The sequence below is a fragment of the Podarcis filfolensis genome (assembly GCF_964270895.1).
Source record: "Podarcis filfolensis genome assembly, chromosome: 2".
Lineage (NCBI taxonomy): Eukaryota > Metazoa > Chordata > Lepidosauria > Squamata > Lacertidae > Podarcis > Podarcis filfolensis.
In genome coordinates, this window is record NC_139605.1 from 12,153,858 (window position 1) to 12,168,545 (window position 14,688).

At 47.2% G+C, this 14,688-nt stretch overlaps 4 protein-coding genes and 1 long non-coding RNA gene across 6 annotated transcripts in view; 1 reads left to right on the forward strand and 4 right to left on the reverse strand.

Moving 5' to 3' along the window:
* Positions 1 to 14,688, reverse strand: part of LOC310756702 (carnitine O-acetyltransferase-like) — a 165,320-nt gene that overhangs the window by 74,515 nt on the left and 76,117 nt on the right. The window lies entirely within an intron of this gene.
* Positions 1 to 14,688, reverse strand: part of LOC310756939 (uncharacterized protein) — an 86,873-nt gene that overhangs the window by 39,992 nt on the left and 32,193 nt on the right. The window lies entirely within an intron of this gene.
* LOC310757335 lies at positions 787 to 5,274 on the reverse strand. The gene is made up of 5 exons (XR_014545064.1): positions 5,260 to 5,274; positions 3,997 to 4,174; positions 3,255 to 3,871; positions 2,678 to 2,773; positions 787 to 1,055 (listed from the first exon to the last, which is right to left on the reverse strand). It is a non-coding gene; the product is annotated as an uncharacterized lncRNA (long non-coding RNA).
* FKBPL (FKBP prolyl isomerase like) lies at positions 5,247 to 6,679 on the forward strand. Its single transcript, XM_083602316.1, has 2 exons — positions 5,247 to 5,340; positions 5,481 to 6,679. Exon 2 carries the CDS (start codon positions 5,580 to 5,582, stop codon positions 6,531 to 6,533), a length of 954 nt encoding a protein of 317 aa, XP_083458442.1. The 5' UTR covers positions 5,247 to 5,340; positions 5,481 to 5,579; the 3' UTR covers positions 6,534 to 6,679.
* Positions 8,497 to 14,688, reverse strand: part of PRRT1 (proline rich transmembrane protein 1) — a 28,538-nt gene continuing 22,346 nt past the window's right edge. For both annotated transcript variants that reach the window (XM_083602417.1, XM_083602416.1), the window contains exon 4: positions 8,497 to 12,532. In XM_083602417.1, the coding sequence (XP_083458543.1) occupies positions 12,356 to 12,532 (177 nt within the window). In that variant the 3' untranslated portion in view covers positions 8,497 to 12,355. The remainder of the gene's footprint in view (positions 12,533 to 14,688) is intronic.

Below are 14,688 nucleotides of genomic sequence, written 5' to 3' on the forward strand. Positions count from 1 at the left end.
TTAATTTGTTCCGGAGGTCCGTTCTTAACCTGAAACTTTTCTTAACCTGAAGCACCACTTTAGCTAATGGGGCCTCCTGCTGCTGCCGCAACACGATTTCTGTTCCCGTCCTGAAGCAAAGTTCTTAACCCAAGGTAATATTTCTGGGTTAGCAGAGTCTGTAACCTGAAGCGTATGTAACCTGAAGTGTATGTAACCCGAGGTACCACTGTACAGTCCCCAAGATTGCTTGGGGGAAGCCATGTGCTTTAAATGTATGGGGTGTGTGTATGCAGCAAGCCTTACGAGGAACAGTTGAAAGAGCTGATTATGATTAGTCTGGATAAGAAAATATTAAAAGGAGGCATGAGAGCAGCCCTCAAGTATCTGAAGGACTGTGGAGCGGAACTGTTCACTGTTGCGCCCAAGGGCAAGACTAGACCCAATGAGGTGGAAACTGTGGTGAAGCAGATTTTGGCTAAGCGTTAGGTGATGCTTCATGACATCATGAACGCTTTGACAGCAGAATGGACTGCACCGGAAAGATATATGGCTTCTGTGGAAGGATAGCTGAAGAGGAAAAATACTGTTCTTTTCACCTTTGTGTGTGTGTGTGTGTACCAATGTGTTCTTTCTTCGGTTTCTAGTTTCCTTTCATCATCCCATTTCCTGCCCCAACCTGCGAGTATGAGGCTGCCAAAAAAAATTATTCCCAATAGAAAAAAACATTGTGGATCCCATTCTATTTCACAACCATCTCCTGCAAAACATACCGACCGACTCCCAAATTATGGTTCTTACAACGAGTTGGTGTATTGGAGCACGCAAAGTGCTTCTTTTATTTAAGCAGATTTAGAACGGTGAGGTGGAGGGGAGGCTAAAGGATGCTCAGGTCCGTTCGATTCCTGCGTGCACAGGAGTTGTCAAACGGACCGTCATTCTCCTCCTGCCATCCCTCATTTTATTTCATCAAGAATGTGGCTTATGGATCCCAACTTCTGTTGTGGTAGCAGGCGAGGTTGCCCCTTGGCTGACAGGGGAGCTAGTAGATGGCGGCATTGTGCTTTTTTGCTTGCCTATAAGAAAAGACAACAATAAGATATGTGGATGCTGCCCAGGCTGTCCAGAATGCTGATATTAATGCCTGCTCTTGACTGTTAGCAAAGGCTGATCCAGAACTACTAACCTGGTTCCCTCCAAACGTTTTGGACTACCAGCTCTCTTCAGCCCCAGACAGTGGTCAGGGATGATGGGAGCTGTAGTCCAACAACTTCTGGAGAGCCACAGGCTTCTCATCCCTGATCTACTTGATCTTTGGCAATGCCAGGAGAATGATACCAAGATACCTGGAGATGGACAGCGCTATCGTCCAACACCACGGTGCCTCTCCCTATCCTCCAACATTTGTGCCCATATCCCTGCCCAAATCACTGAGAACTTCAGAGGAGTTGCTGCTGGTGGCCCCCCATGGCTCAGATGCGTGGCTCATTTCCACCAGAAGCGCTGCATTAAGTATTGCAGGTGAGACTCGAAAAATTAGAATATCGTGGAAAAGTTCATTGATTTCAGTAATTCAACTTCAAAGGTGAAACTAATATATGAGATAGGCTCATGACACGCTAAGTGAGATATGTCAAGCCTTTCTTTGTTATCATTGTGATGATCATGGCGTACAGCTGATGAAAACCCCAAATGAGCAATCTCAGAAAATTAGAATATTCAATGAAATCAGCAAAACAAGGATTGCAAATCGAGCAAGATTGGACCTCTGAGAAGTAGAAGCATATCTCGCTTTGCATGTCATAAGTCAATATCATATAAAAGTTTCACCTTCTAAGTTGGATTACTGAAATAAACAAACTTTTCCACAATATTCTAATTTTTCGAGTTTCACCTGTATTTGCCCGATTCTGTGGAGCTGCCTCCCAGCTGAGATTAGACATGCCCCCTTCCCATTGAACACCCGGCAAAGACCTCTTCTTCTTTCAGGTACCTTAGAATCACAGAATAGAATTGTAGAGTTGGAAGGGACCATGAGGGTTATCTAGTCAAACCCCCTGCAATGGAGAGATATTTTGCCCAGTGTGGGGCTCGAACCCACGACCTTGAGATTAAGAGTCTCCTTGTGCACTACCGACTGCGCTGTCCCAGGACTGAAAAAGACCTTTCTCCTACAGCTGACATTTTCTGTTTGGATGATCAGTTGTAACTATTGTTTTTTTTTAAATAACTTTATGCACACTGTTTAGAGACTTTGGTAATTTAAGCCATATTTAAACACTTTTAGTAAATAAGATGAAATCTGCTGCCTGTGGCAACCACAACACTCTGCCTCATAGTAAGGCATGAAAAGCACTTGCATTCCCCAACCCCAAGCAAGACTAGGAATATGAAAGAAGGTCTTGTCTGAGAAGATATTGGACAACGAACGAAATAAAAAATTGACATTGCGAAAAGCAATGGAGTTGGCGGCAGGGGGAAGGAGTCATTGAGAGCAGCAGATGTTTTGGGTTTGGTTGCAAGGGGGGTGGGGTCCAACAGACAAAGATTAAGGGATTTACATAAAAGGTTTTGTGATTCTTTTTTTAGGGGGTGGTTTAAGGAAGGGGCTTAAGCAGAGGCCGCATTTCCTGGAAGGGGGATCTTCCAGAAGATTACAGCTGGCAGGGAGAGAGGGTGGGGTAGGGGGGTCACTTACCCAGCGGGCACACCCCATTCTTGCACGCCAACACAGGCTCCCCCAGATCCTCGTTGCGCAGCGATGCTGCTATTCTCCTAGCCACATAGCGGCAAACTGAACGGGAAAGAGGAAATACTTAGCGATCTGTTATTTCCCTGGAGGAGCTGGACACATCTGTGTGGCTGGTACTGGCTCCTGTTTGTAGGTTTGCAAGAAGTTTTGTGAGGCGAATTATTTGAATTATTGTAAAAATTGGTAAAGAGGAGAATTGTTAGTTAAGATAATTAAAGGCAATATGGATTTAAGAAATGCAGAAGTGATAAGAATGGTGGATCATCAGAGGTGCTGATGGAAGTCCAAATAGATTGTATAAGAAGTGAAGTTTTGTTGTATGTATGCTATTTAATATGTTAAAATGAATATCTATATATCTATATATAGATAGGTACTGGCTCCTGCCCAGGAATTCAGCCTCTAGTCTAGTGAGCACTGACTTCCTAGCTTTCTGCCTGCACACAATGTGCCCCCCTCCCGATTCTAAAGGAACCCAGGAGTCCGGGCTCCCCTTGCCTCCCTTTGCAGACCCTATACGTACCGCCAATTATAAGTCAGACCATGCTTCGGGAAGGAGAGTGCCGGTCAGCTTGGAAGCTCTGCTATAGCCCCCTTGCATAAACTGGATTATAAAAGGCAGGAAGGAAGGAGGTGGAGTTGAAGGGTAAAGAAAGGCATTATGGGAAATGTAGTTTTATTACCTCTACTGCAAGGTTGGGGGTGGGGTAGCTTTGTTGATCCGTTGCAGCAAAGCAACAAAGGCTTTTAAAGGGCTTAGGATTAATTGTTAGGCTCTAAAATGCCACAGGACTTTTCTACCCCATCTCAGAACACCCATGAGTCTGTTCTTGGGGCTGTAATTTGCTTTTAGTACTGTATTTTTAAATTGCCATAACCTGCCTTCAGACCTTATAGTGAAGGGCAGGTAAGAAATCAAATAACTAATAATCATGTAGCGTATCTTCCATAGTCTTTTATATGCCCCTTCAGGAGTTTCCAGGCATCTTCCTGCCACATGTCCATATTTCTTACCCATTTCTCTCTCTCTCTCTTTTTTTTTTAATGACTTGTGGGATTTGCCATCAGCATTGAATCCTGTCAAGTACGGAAGGTGACATCACATTGCAGGAAGTTCCTATCTTTCTGGCTTTACCTGTCCTGGCATTAATGTATATGTACTATATTTTAAAGAAACGAAACAAACCTTTCATGCTGGAAAGCAGCAGAATGATTCTGTCAGCTTTCCAGGGCAGGCTTAAAACGTAGGGCATTTTTCATATTACCTGTATTTCTGTCAGAGCGTTCTGGTGCAGAGCTTGGGAGTTGTGAGTTCACATCCTTTCCGTGAATATTGTGGTTTTTTTTAAACCTCAGCTTCTCTCTGGCAGCTGACTGAAAGCTGCATAGACAAGATGTCAAGAGGAAAAGGGGCGGCTTCCTATAAATTGGAAGGGGAGTCCCCTGTTTCATAACAGCGAGGGTGGGGTAGGCAGGGAGATCTCCCCTGGCTTCTGGCAAAATAAATAAATTAGCCCTGCTTGCTTCCCTGCCTGCCTTTTCTGCTAGCATCTCCTGAGGGAAGGTTTCTGCTTACAATGGTTGCTAAGACAGGTGGTTGCTGAGGAAATGACGTTTGGGGACGGGGGAGAGGAAGAAGAAGAAGAAGGGGGGAATGTGGAGGGGGACTAGATAAACGAGTGTGTGACTGAGGGAGAAGCTGAAGCATATGCCCTGCTCATCCATTCAGTGCTGAGGACCAGTACTGAGCAACTGAGGTAAGGAGAGGAGAGCATGGTTGATAATAATAATAATAATAATAATAATAATAATAATAATAATAATAATAAATTTATTTATATCCCGCCCTCCCCAGCCAAAGCTGGGCTCAGAGCAGCTAACAACAGTAAAATGATAAAACATTATAAAATCATTTCATTATAAAATTAATTCCAATCAGATTAATGGCAATGATAATGATGGGGGGAGGGAATAAACAGAAATCGTGAGACATAGGATGAAGTGGGAAATATCGGGGGACTTTCACAGACTAAAAAGATAATTAAGCATTTTGCTGTTCTGTCAGGAAGGTCATTGCAGCATGGTGTTTTTGGCGGAAGGAGAGATGGGGTGCTGAATTGTTTGAGAACCTCATTTGTTCTGTTTCATGTGGCGTATTAAATCTATTTTGTGTTTGGAGCCAGTTTCTGGGGGACAGCTGGGTGTATATAATCTTCATAACGAGGGAAGCTGTCAAAGACAAGCCCTGCCCAGCCATTGGTTGACTTGCTGTGATGTCATCAAATGGTCGCTCACATTCTAGTGGCTCGGGAGAAAATGGCAGCCCTAGAAGGTCAACAAACACGGCAGGGCCTTTCTGGCACTGCTAGCAAAAGGCAGTGGTCAAGCAGTGCGCAGCATTTAATTTGGACAAATGCCCAAACTTCCCCTTCACGTTCAGAAAAAAATGCTTCTTCTAGTCCTAGCTTGCTTGTCCTCACAAATCTGTGATTTAAGCTGCCGCTGTTCCCATTTTACAGATGAGGAACTGAAGCTGGAAGACTGTTGGCATCGACCAGAGCCACACAAGGAAACCTTGGCTGAGCTGGAATTTGGAGTGGGGTGGAAAGGTAACAACTGTGCCCACCGCCATACCCCACACTGGGTCTCAGAGGCGTCTGGGCTCAGTGTGGGGAGGCAAGGCAAAGGCGGTGCAATTGCCCATTCTTTTCAACGCCATTTTGTGCTTTTTCTTCTTCGCTGTTACTAGGCCGGATTGCCTCCTGGCGAACAGCTCCTTAACGCCCTGCCCTTCCCTCGCTGGTGTTCGGGAGCATCGCATCCCCAAAGCTGGCAACAGTTTGATTACATGATGGCAAGTACAGAACCGGTCACCGAGAAGACGCCCGGCAAGAAACCCAACCAGGGGTCAGCCGTTGGCCAAGGGAGCAGCCGTGGCGCATCCGTTGGGAGTGGAGGAGAGACAGGGAGCGGGGCCGAGGTGGAAGGAGAGGACCTGAAAGAGAACCTGCCCCCTCGGGACCCAGCCAGCAGGGACGTCCCTTGGGCCTGCCCGGACGGCACGTTCGTCAAACTGGTCCTGGAGACCGGCACGGGTTTAGATAAACCTAAAGAAGGCTCCCTCTGCCAGGTCTTCCTCGAAGCTGCGCCAGGGTCGCCCTTGAGTTACCCAACCCACCGGTGGGCTGAAGTGGAGCTGGGTGGCGGTGACGCCGAGTGGGACGGGGTGGTGGACCGTTGCCTGGAGACGATGCTGGCCGGGGAGCAGGCCGAGGCGAGGTTGGCAGCGGGAGGCACCGTGGCCATCCGGTTAGCGAGCTTCACGGAGGCCAAAGACTCCTGGGAGATGAGCGCCGCCGAGAAGTGGGACTTGGTCCTCAGCAACAAAGAACGGGGCGGGGAGCTGTACCGGGCAGGGGACGTCGCCGCTGCGGCACGGCGCTATGCCAGGGCCTTGCGGTTGCTGGTCGTAGCTGCCCCTCCGCCGGACTACGACCAGATCAAAGCCGAGCTGCATGCCAACCTGGCTGCCTGCCAGCTGAGGCTGCACCAGCCGGCCAATGCCGCCTGCAACTGCACCAAGACCCTGGCCCTGCAGCCGGCCAACACCAAGGCCCTCTTCCGGCGGGGCCTGGCTCACGATGCCATGAACGACCTGGAGGGGGCGGCGCAGGATCTGAAGGGGGTTCTGCAGGTGGAACCGGGGAACCGGGCAGCCCGGAGAGAACTGGAAAGAGTCATGGAGCGGATCAGGGCGCGGGATGCCAAGCTGGCCCGAGCCATGCAGAAAATGTTTGCCTGAATAAAAAGAATAATAATTTATGATTTATACCCCGCCCATCTGGCTGGGTTTCCCCAGCCACTCTGGGCGGCTTCCAACAGAACACTAAAATACAATAACCTATTCAACATTAAAAGCTTCCCTAAACAGGGCTGCCTTCAGATAACTTCTAAAAGTCTGATAGTTGTTTCTCTCTTTGACATCTGGTGGGAGGGCGTTCCACAGGGCGGGTGCCACTACCAAGAAGGCCCTCTGCCTGGTTCCCTGTAACTTGGCTTCTCGTAGCAAGGGAATCACCAGAAGGCCCTCAGTGCTGCTGATATTGATCTTTGTGGTATGTTTTTTTCACCTTGCCCTTTTATAGAGCACGTGTAGCGAATGCAGTACTCTCCACGTGTTTCAGACTACAACTCCCATGATTCTCACGTCATTGGCTGGGGCTGATGGGAATTGTAGTCCAAAACTCTGAATACCAGTTGAAGGAAACCACAAGGGTTTCCTGGGGTTTCCCATAGACATTTGGTTGACCACTGTGGAAGCAGGATGCTGGACTATGTGGGCCATTGCCCTGATGCAGCAGGCTATGCTTCTGTTCTTAAGTCCATTCGAGTGGATACACAAACCCTTGTGTGGGAGATCAAAGCATAATTTCTGTCCAGCCACACAATACTGTACACAGATAGAGATCTTGGCACCCAGCATGGAATTCGGCTGGGTGCAGAGACTGCTGCCTTCCTTTTATTTTAAAAATGAGCACGTTTGCAACCCTTATGGATGGAAATGTATGGGCTGTGCCTGGTGAAATCTCAGCAATTAAAAAGGGGGGTGGGGACCTGTTTAGCAATATCACTGCCCAACGCCACGTACGTTTCTGTTTTCTGCGCTGCTGGGATTACATTAGACACATGATTTTACTAGAAATATTGCCTAGAAGTCAACACCTTCAAAATATTACCCCTCATCTCATACAGAGTTTTCATTCTTTAAAGAAAGAAAGAAAGAAAGAAAGATGTGATGACAAATTTCTAGACCTTATGGCTGCAAAACCACTTAGTGTGAAAACACATGGACTTGGTACAATCTTGGAAGGCAGGAAGACTGGGAGCAGGGCTTCAATATTTGGTGGTGTTTTTGAATCATCCCATAGTTGCAGAGCTGAATAACTAGTGCTTCAGGGGGCAGCGCATACAGACTTCTTTTGCCCTACAGACCAACTCTCCATTATTTTCATGCTCTTGAACACAACCTCTTTCCCTAAAATCCTTCGAAAAGCAAAATTCTGGAAACAAACCGTACAAACATACCAGCCGCTCATAAGCTATCGTAATTCCCTCCCCTATGTGGTAGATTATTTGGGATGTGGAGAAGGGGTGTTTCAAGCAATCCCAAGCCGAAACCTTGGCGTGACCCTGAAATGATGGTGCATTGCTGGGTGATGGGTTCCAGTCGGGCGTTCTGATGTAGCCAAGAGAAGCTGCTCAGAAAACCCGCAGTTCTCCCTTGCTGTTACCATTGCGGGTTATTCCCATTTGCCTCCTCTGCAGCCAGCATCCCTTTACCGTGGGCTGTCTCACACGCTGCTTTGAATCCATACGTACCCCTCTTGCTGTTCCTAAGCAACCGTCTCCTGAGAGACAGCAGAGCTTGGGAAGTCCATATCGGCGGACGGTAAACCAAGGGGACATAATGGGGAGAGGAGGGGGGCGGGAACACTGGGTTTTGAAAGAGAGAGAGGAGGTGAGGTGAATGGCGGGGGAGAGGAAATTCTGAATTTTCTGGCATAGCTCGTACACCAGCTGCAAAGACACCAAGAGGAGCTGAGGTCAGGCAGGATCCAGGAGGAATAGATGGGCCAGGTTGTGAAAAGGGCGGGGGGGGGGCTTGGCATCTATCCCCATTGTCGAGAAAAAGATAAGGGGTCCCACGCAGAGCAAATTGGGGAGCTGGTAGCTAATGCTGTTTAAAAATACAGCCAGGTAGGATGTTGAGAATCAATCAAATGTCTTTATTAAGTAATATATATATAGAGAGAGAGAGAGATTCTGTAACCAGTCACTTGCAAACAGAGAGATAATAAATAACGGAGTCCAACATCCAATCAAAGAAAAGTGAGTGTGCGGGGAATGAATTGGGAGCTCATGTGACGGAATATGGGGTTTGGTGGAGTCTGGGGTGGGCGGGCGGCCTGGAAATCAGAAGCCAAACAGCCAATACCTAGATTTAATTATGCCCTGCAGCTCCTGAGCCATTCACCATATGCTCACACTTCTGCGCCCATGTCTAGCCTCATTTATGCTAAATTTTTCTCAATGCCCCTTGGAGCCAATCTATTTGTCATACTGAATGAAGTGGTACGCTACCATGTTTAAAAACGCCCCACCCTTAAAAAAACCACCCCACCCTTCCCTGCATTTAGTGAGCTAGCCCATCAGCGGGTTTAGCATAGTTCTCCCTCTGCTGTGCCAGTTTACTCCATTCAGGGAACTTTCTGAAAAATCCCATCCTGGACCAGCAGACTATCGTCCAGAATTCTGCCTTTTTTTAGCACAATATGCTGACTGTCTCTAAGGTTGGCTCTGTACACAACGAAGAGACAGAGTGAACTGTCCCGTTTCGGATCGTAGCTGGGGAATGCCCTATTTGAAAGTCTGCTTATAAACAGACAAACCTCTTTGTAAATAAAACAGTAGTTTCCCAACCTCACCATCACCACCACCACTCCTTGCAGACCACTGGAAAATTGCTGACTTGATTATTTTTCTTCCCAGCGTAGTGCCACACTAGATACTGTATGATTTCTAGGGAAGGTTGGGTTTTGCTGCTTTTATTTCTTATACATTGTATTTTATTTTGTTGTGTAGAATTCAAACTGCAATACAGTAAGCCATAAGAAAGAAAAGCAGTGATTAAAACGCAAATTAAAAAGCAACATGGCTTTTTAATATGATGGATGTGCCATCCCCCAACGTCAAACACAAATCCACAGACATACTGCAGACCCCGTGAATGACGCTTGAGGGCCACTGGTTGCCTGTGGACCATAGTTTGGGTAGTCCTGTCTATCAGGAAGCCCCGATAGAAACCTATCTTCCATAAGAAGGGTCTCGTCCATATCTTCTCCTGTTGTTTGTTACATTTTCTATTTAAAAAATCCCGTCCTTCCTTCAAAGAGCTAAGGACAGAATACATGGTCCCTCTGTTTAATCCTCACCACGACCCTGTGAGGTAGGTCAGGCCGCGAGACGGTCATGCAGGAAGCTTTGTAGCCAAGCAGTCTAAGTCAAATACTCTTACATGTTAACTACTCTTAGTCTTATCACTGATACTTATAAGCCGCTCTGGGGCTCGGGAGTCATTTTTGGTTGAAGAACAGGATTAAAATGCTGTTAAGATAAATACGCTTCGCCACTACATCACATGGGCTCTATTTACAAAGTGTCGTTAAGGTAGGGGATCAGTTTGGTGTTTTGTTTTTTTTTTAAAAAGGGAAATGCAGTCCCCGCAGCTGCAGTCTGAAGTGCTTGCAAACCGTAGACTAGGCCTCACCGGGTTACTTCGTACAAGTCAAAATGCCTTTCTTGCAGTCTTGCCCTGGCTTCTGCCTGCACACTGGAAATACCACTGTCACACCCTGTTTTTTGAGGTTCTGCTGCTGGTTCCTTTCTCTTTCTCCACCTATTTCTTTCTGCTTTTTAACAAATAAAAAATAACTAAAAGTGGTTGTGGTGTATTTTTCATATGGCAGCCAAGGAACAGCCTTGCTCTCCAAAGTTTTAAATGACTATTACCTCTATAAACCCAGCTTGTAAGGCAAGCAGTGTGGATAAGAGATGGCTATATTTTAATCTACCCCCAAGCATTGAGAAGAGAGTGGGAAGGAATCCGAATAACTGGCTACATAGAAGGCTTTGTGTGATAGCTCAGTCAGTAGAGCGAGAGACCCACAAGGTTGTGGGTTTGAGTCCTACATTGGGTGAAAGATCCCTTCATTGCAGGGGGTTGGACTAGATTTATCCTTGTGGGTCCCTAAGGTAAAGGACCCCTGACAGTTAAGTCCAGTTGTGAATGACTCTGGGGTTGCGGCGCTCATCTCGCTTTACTGGCCAAGGGAGCCGGCGTACAGCTTCCGGATCATGTGGCCAGCATGACTAAGCCGCTTCTGGCGAAACCAGAGCAGCGCACGGAAATGCTATTTACCTTCCCGCCAGAGCGGTACCTATTTATCTACTTGCACTTTGACGTGCTTTCGAACTGCTAGGTTGGCAGGAGCAGGGACCGAGCAATGGGAGCTCACCCTGTCATGGGGATTTGAACCGCCGACCTTCCAATCGGCAAGCCCTAGGCTCAGTGGTTTAGACCATAGCGCCACCCGCTTACTCCCCTACAATTCTATGATTCTTCTTTATATAAACATCAGGGCTGGGCGATATATCAGTATATCATCCAAAACCAGTTTGAAGTCTATAACTGCCCTGAGACCTCCAGGGATAGGGCGGTATATAAATTCAACAAATCAATAATATCGTAATATCGGTTCCATAATCTGGCGATATATTGTGAATCAAGATGTGTGTGTTAGGTCTGGCTTTCAGCATGGTGATGTCTCACCAGGTTGACATTGTGATACACTGATATATCATGATGTCTGAAATAACGATGTAACTATGTAGAGGTGAACTGGGTAATGTCCTGGCAACTGCTTAGGGGTCTAAAACCGATAAATTTCACAATGTTGAAAACCAGGTATCACCCAGCTCTAATAGCCATCACTCCCCCTGCCACCACGTGGGAGAAGAGATTTCTTTCTCCTACCCCAATTTTTTTCCCTTAAGTTCTTTAGCGTTGGGAAGTTTTTTTAAAAGAAGAGCCATATGAAATGGAGTGGTGTTTTAAAAAGAGATGCTTTTAAGCAATCCAGGGCATTCTTCAAAGAAACTTCTAGAAGGGCTGGGCAGCTAGGAGCAGATGCACAAATGAAATGGTGAAGGGAAGGCTATGGCTTACTAACTGCACATGAATATTTTTGACCGCTATCTTGAATAATGCTTTGGGAATCAACCTATTTTAGAAGGGGTTCCTATTTAAAACAGAGAGCTAAAAGGCAACAGAGCAAGGCTGTATTATTTAGTGCAGAGAAGAAGGGTGGATTTGGATGGGAAACAAAATAAAAGGGAGGTAAGAGATTCAAACTGCCCCCAATATTTGGTCACTCCACCTCCTCCTGCAAGGAAGGGAGAATTGGCTGATGGAACAGCAGCAACATTGGCAGAGCATCTTATTTGGCCTTATTTCACGTGGTGGAACTGCCAGAAAGCAATTGTGGATACAAAGGGGCAATGCTTAATGAATACACAGGTGTGGTGCATTGTCCTGTTAAACGGGCAGTAGGATGCATGCAGAATGCAGCAGAAGGAAGGCGGCTGTTGCCATGGGCACGAGAGAGCAGAGCCTACTCTTTGGGAAGGAAAGAGGCAAGCAAAGTATTCTGGATTAAAATAAAAAATTTAAAAACCGGCAGGATGGAAAATTCATTGCGAGGAGCCCCAGCTGACGGGCCCCCTCGGGCGTGTCAGCATTCAGTCTGAATATCGTCTTCCGGAAGTCATTTTGCTGAGTAGGTACCATTAATACTGCCGAGAGCTTTGTGGGAGACGGTTGCCAAGCATTCCAAGTATTGTTGGCGGTGGGGGAGGAGACGGTTGCTAAGGACCGCAGGGGAGACGGTTGCCAAGGACCATCCTTGGGAGCAATGGTTGCCGGGGTGTGTTGTCGGTTTCCTTCCAGGGCTGTTGACACCAGTTGCCAGGGGCACAGGAGGAGTCGGAAGGCAAGGCTGCCGGGCGCTAGGGGTCCCAGTCATTGTCATGGTGCTGGGCAGCGATGATGATCACTACAGTGAGGATAGTGCACAGGACCATGGCCGCGATGCCCACAGCCAGGCTGATGAAGGAGAAGTTGCGGGCCTCTCGTGAGGCAATTTCTGCTGATACGATGTCGCCGCGGGCAACCGCAGTCCGCACCTGAAGAAGTGAGAGGAGAATGGTTATTTCGTGTGCTGCTTAATGCCAAAATAGGCTTATGAGTAGTTTACAAAACATACAACCCAATTATTTGATTGATTGATTGATTGATTGACGGAATTTATACACCGCCCTGTACCCGGCGGGAAGGCAAACGGCGTATCCATGCGCTGCTCTGGTTCGCCAGAAGCGGCTTTGTCATGCTGGCCACATGACCCGGAAGCTGTACACTGGCTCCCTCGGCCAGTAAAGCGAGATAAGCGCCGCAACCCCAGAGTCGGCCACGACTGGACCTAATGGTCAGGGATCCCTTTACCTTTATACCCAAAGGTCTCAGGGCGATTCGCAGAATAAAATCAAAATATAAAACCACAAAATAGATAATCAAAATAAAAACAACAATCCAATAACAACCCCCCCCAAAAAAAACACATTTTAAAAGGGCATAGGATGACCTGTTCTGGGGGTTCCCCTGGACTCTGCAATAGATTTGGGGGTGATCAGAGTGTGTGGGGTGGGGAGAGCTCCCAGGCCCTTTTAATATCCTCCCAGTCTTTCTTAGCCTCTGTTAGACTGTTCATCTCTTCCCTGTCCCTGTTTTTATCCGCTGGATTGTTTTAAGGGTTGTTTATTTTTTTAATATGGTTTCAGCTTTCCAAATAGCTCGGTTAATTGATTGTGGTTGTCTATGGACTTTGTTCTCTGTGCTGGTTATGGATTTTATTGTGGCATCTTTGCGGTACTTTATTTATATTTCTGACTTTCAAAAGCTGTTTTTAATTCTCTGCGAGTTGTCCAGAAGCCTGTGTTTTACGGAACAATTAATAAATAAATAGTCTGGCTGGAACTTCCTGTGATCCTTCTGAGCGTGCTGCTCAGGTCCGGATAACTTAACCTTGAAAGAGAACGAACTATGCCAGTGTGGAAACTGGGCCCCAAGTGTGTAAAAGGAAATTAAAAAGAAGAGGGACAAGGGGAGGCTGGGACAAGTAATAAACACAGAGGGTGGAACTGCAATTCCCAGGATTCCCTGGGAAAAGAAATGATTATCAGCAGTTAAGTTATATCAAGAAACACATCCCATTGTGTTCAAATGCTTAAACCAGGAGTGGAGAGTCTTGGGCCTGTGGCCCAAATATGGCCCTCCGGGTCTTTCTATGTGGCCCTCAGGATTCTCTCCAAGCGACAGCCCTCACCTGCACTGCTCCATGACCTCATTTGCCTGAAATGTGTCACTGAACTGTGAGAATCCCTTATGCTTGCCTGGGTAGAGAGAGGTATATGTGTGGAAACCCCTTGACCTATGCAAACTCTGCAACATTTCTCCAATGAAAATAGAGATGTCCCCTCCAACATTTATTTGATCAAAATAGGGATGTCCTAAGGAAAACAGGACATTCTGGGATCAAGTGAGAAACCAGGGTGGCTTCTATAAATCTGGGACGGTCCCTTGAAAAATAGGGATACTTGGAAGGTCTACCTATACGTAACTGGGATGTTGCCTACATTACAATGGGAAGAGTCACATCTGTCACCTCACCCACTTTTGCCTGTAGCCCCACCCATCACTGACATCTGCCCCCACCCCACCCCGCTCCCCTATGAGGCAATGTGGCCTTCAGGCTGAAAACATTTCCCCACCCTAAGCTTAAGGGTAAAGTGACCCCTGACCGTTAGGTCCAGTCGCGGACGACTCTGGGGTTGCAGCGCTCATCTCGCTTTATTGGTCGAGGGAGCCGGCGTACAGCTTCCGGGTCATGTGGCCAGCATGACTAAGCCGCTTCTGGCGAACCAGAGCAGCGCACGGAAACACCGTTTCCTGCCAGAGCGGTACCTATTTATCTACTTGCACTTTGACGTGCTTTCGAACTGCTAGGTTGGCAGGAGCAGGGACCAAGCAACGGGAGTTCACCCCGTCGCGGGGATTCGAACCACTGACCTTCTGATCGGCAAGTCCTAGGCTCAGTGGTTTAACCCACAGTTAACTCCATTTAGGACTGTAGCAAAAACCAGTTTGTAGCTTTTAGAAATCGCTCCACGAGCACTTTCCCAACATTGTCACCTTCATAGCATGTTCCCAGAACGCTTTTCTCTCTGAGTAGGAGTCAGCGGCCGCCAAGCACCAGAGTTACATGTTATTTATCCTTTACGGGTGG

Excerpts from the sequence above, each read along its gene's own strand:
- FKBPL (XM_083602316.1), top strand. The coding sequence starts at position 5,580 with ATGATGGCAAGTACAGAACCGGTCACCGAGAAGACGCCCGGCAAGAAA.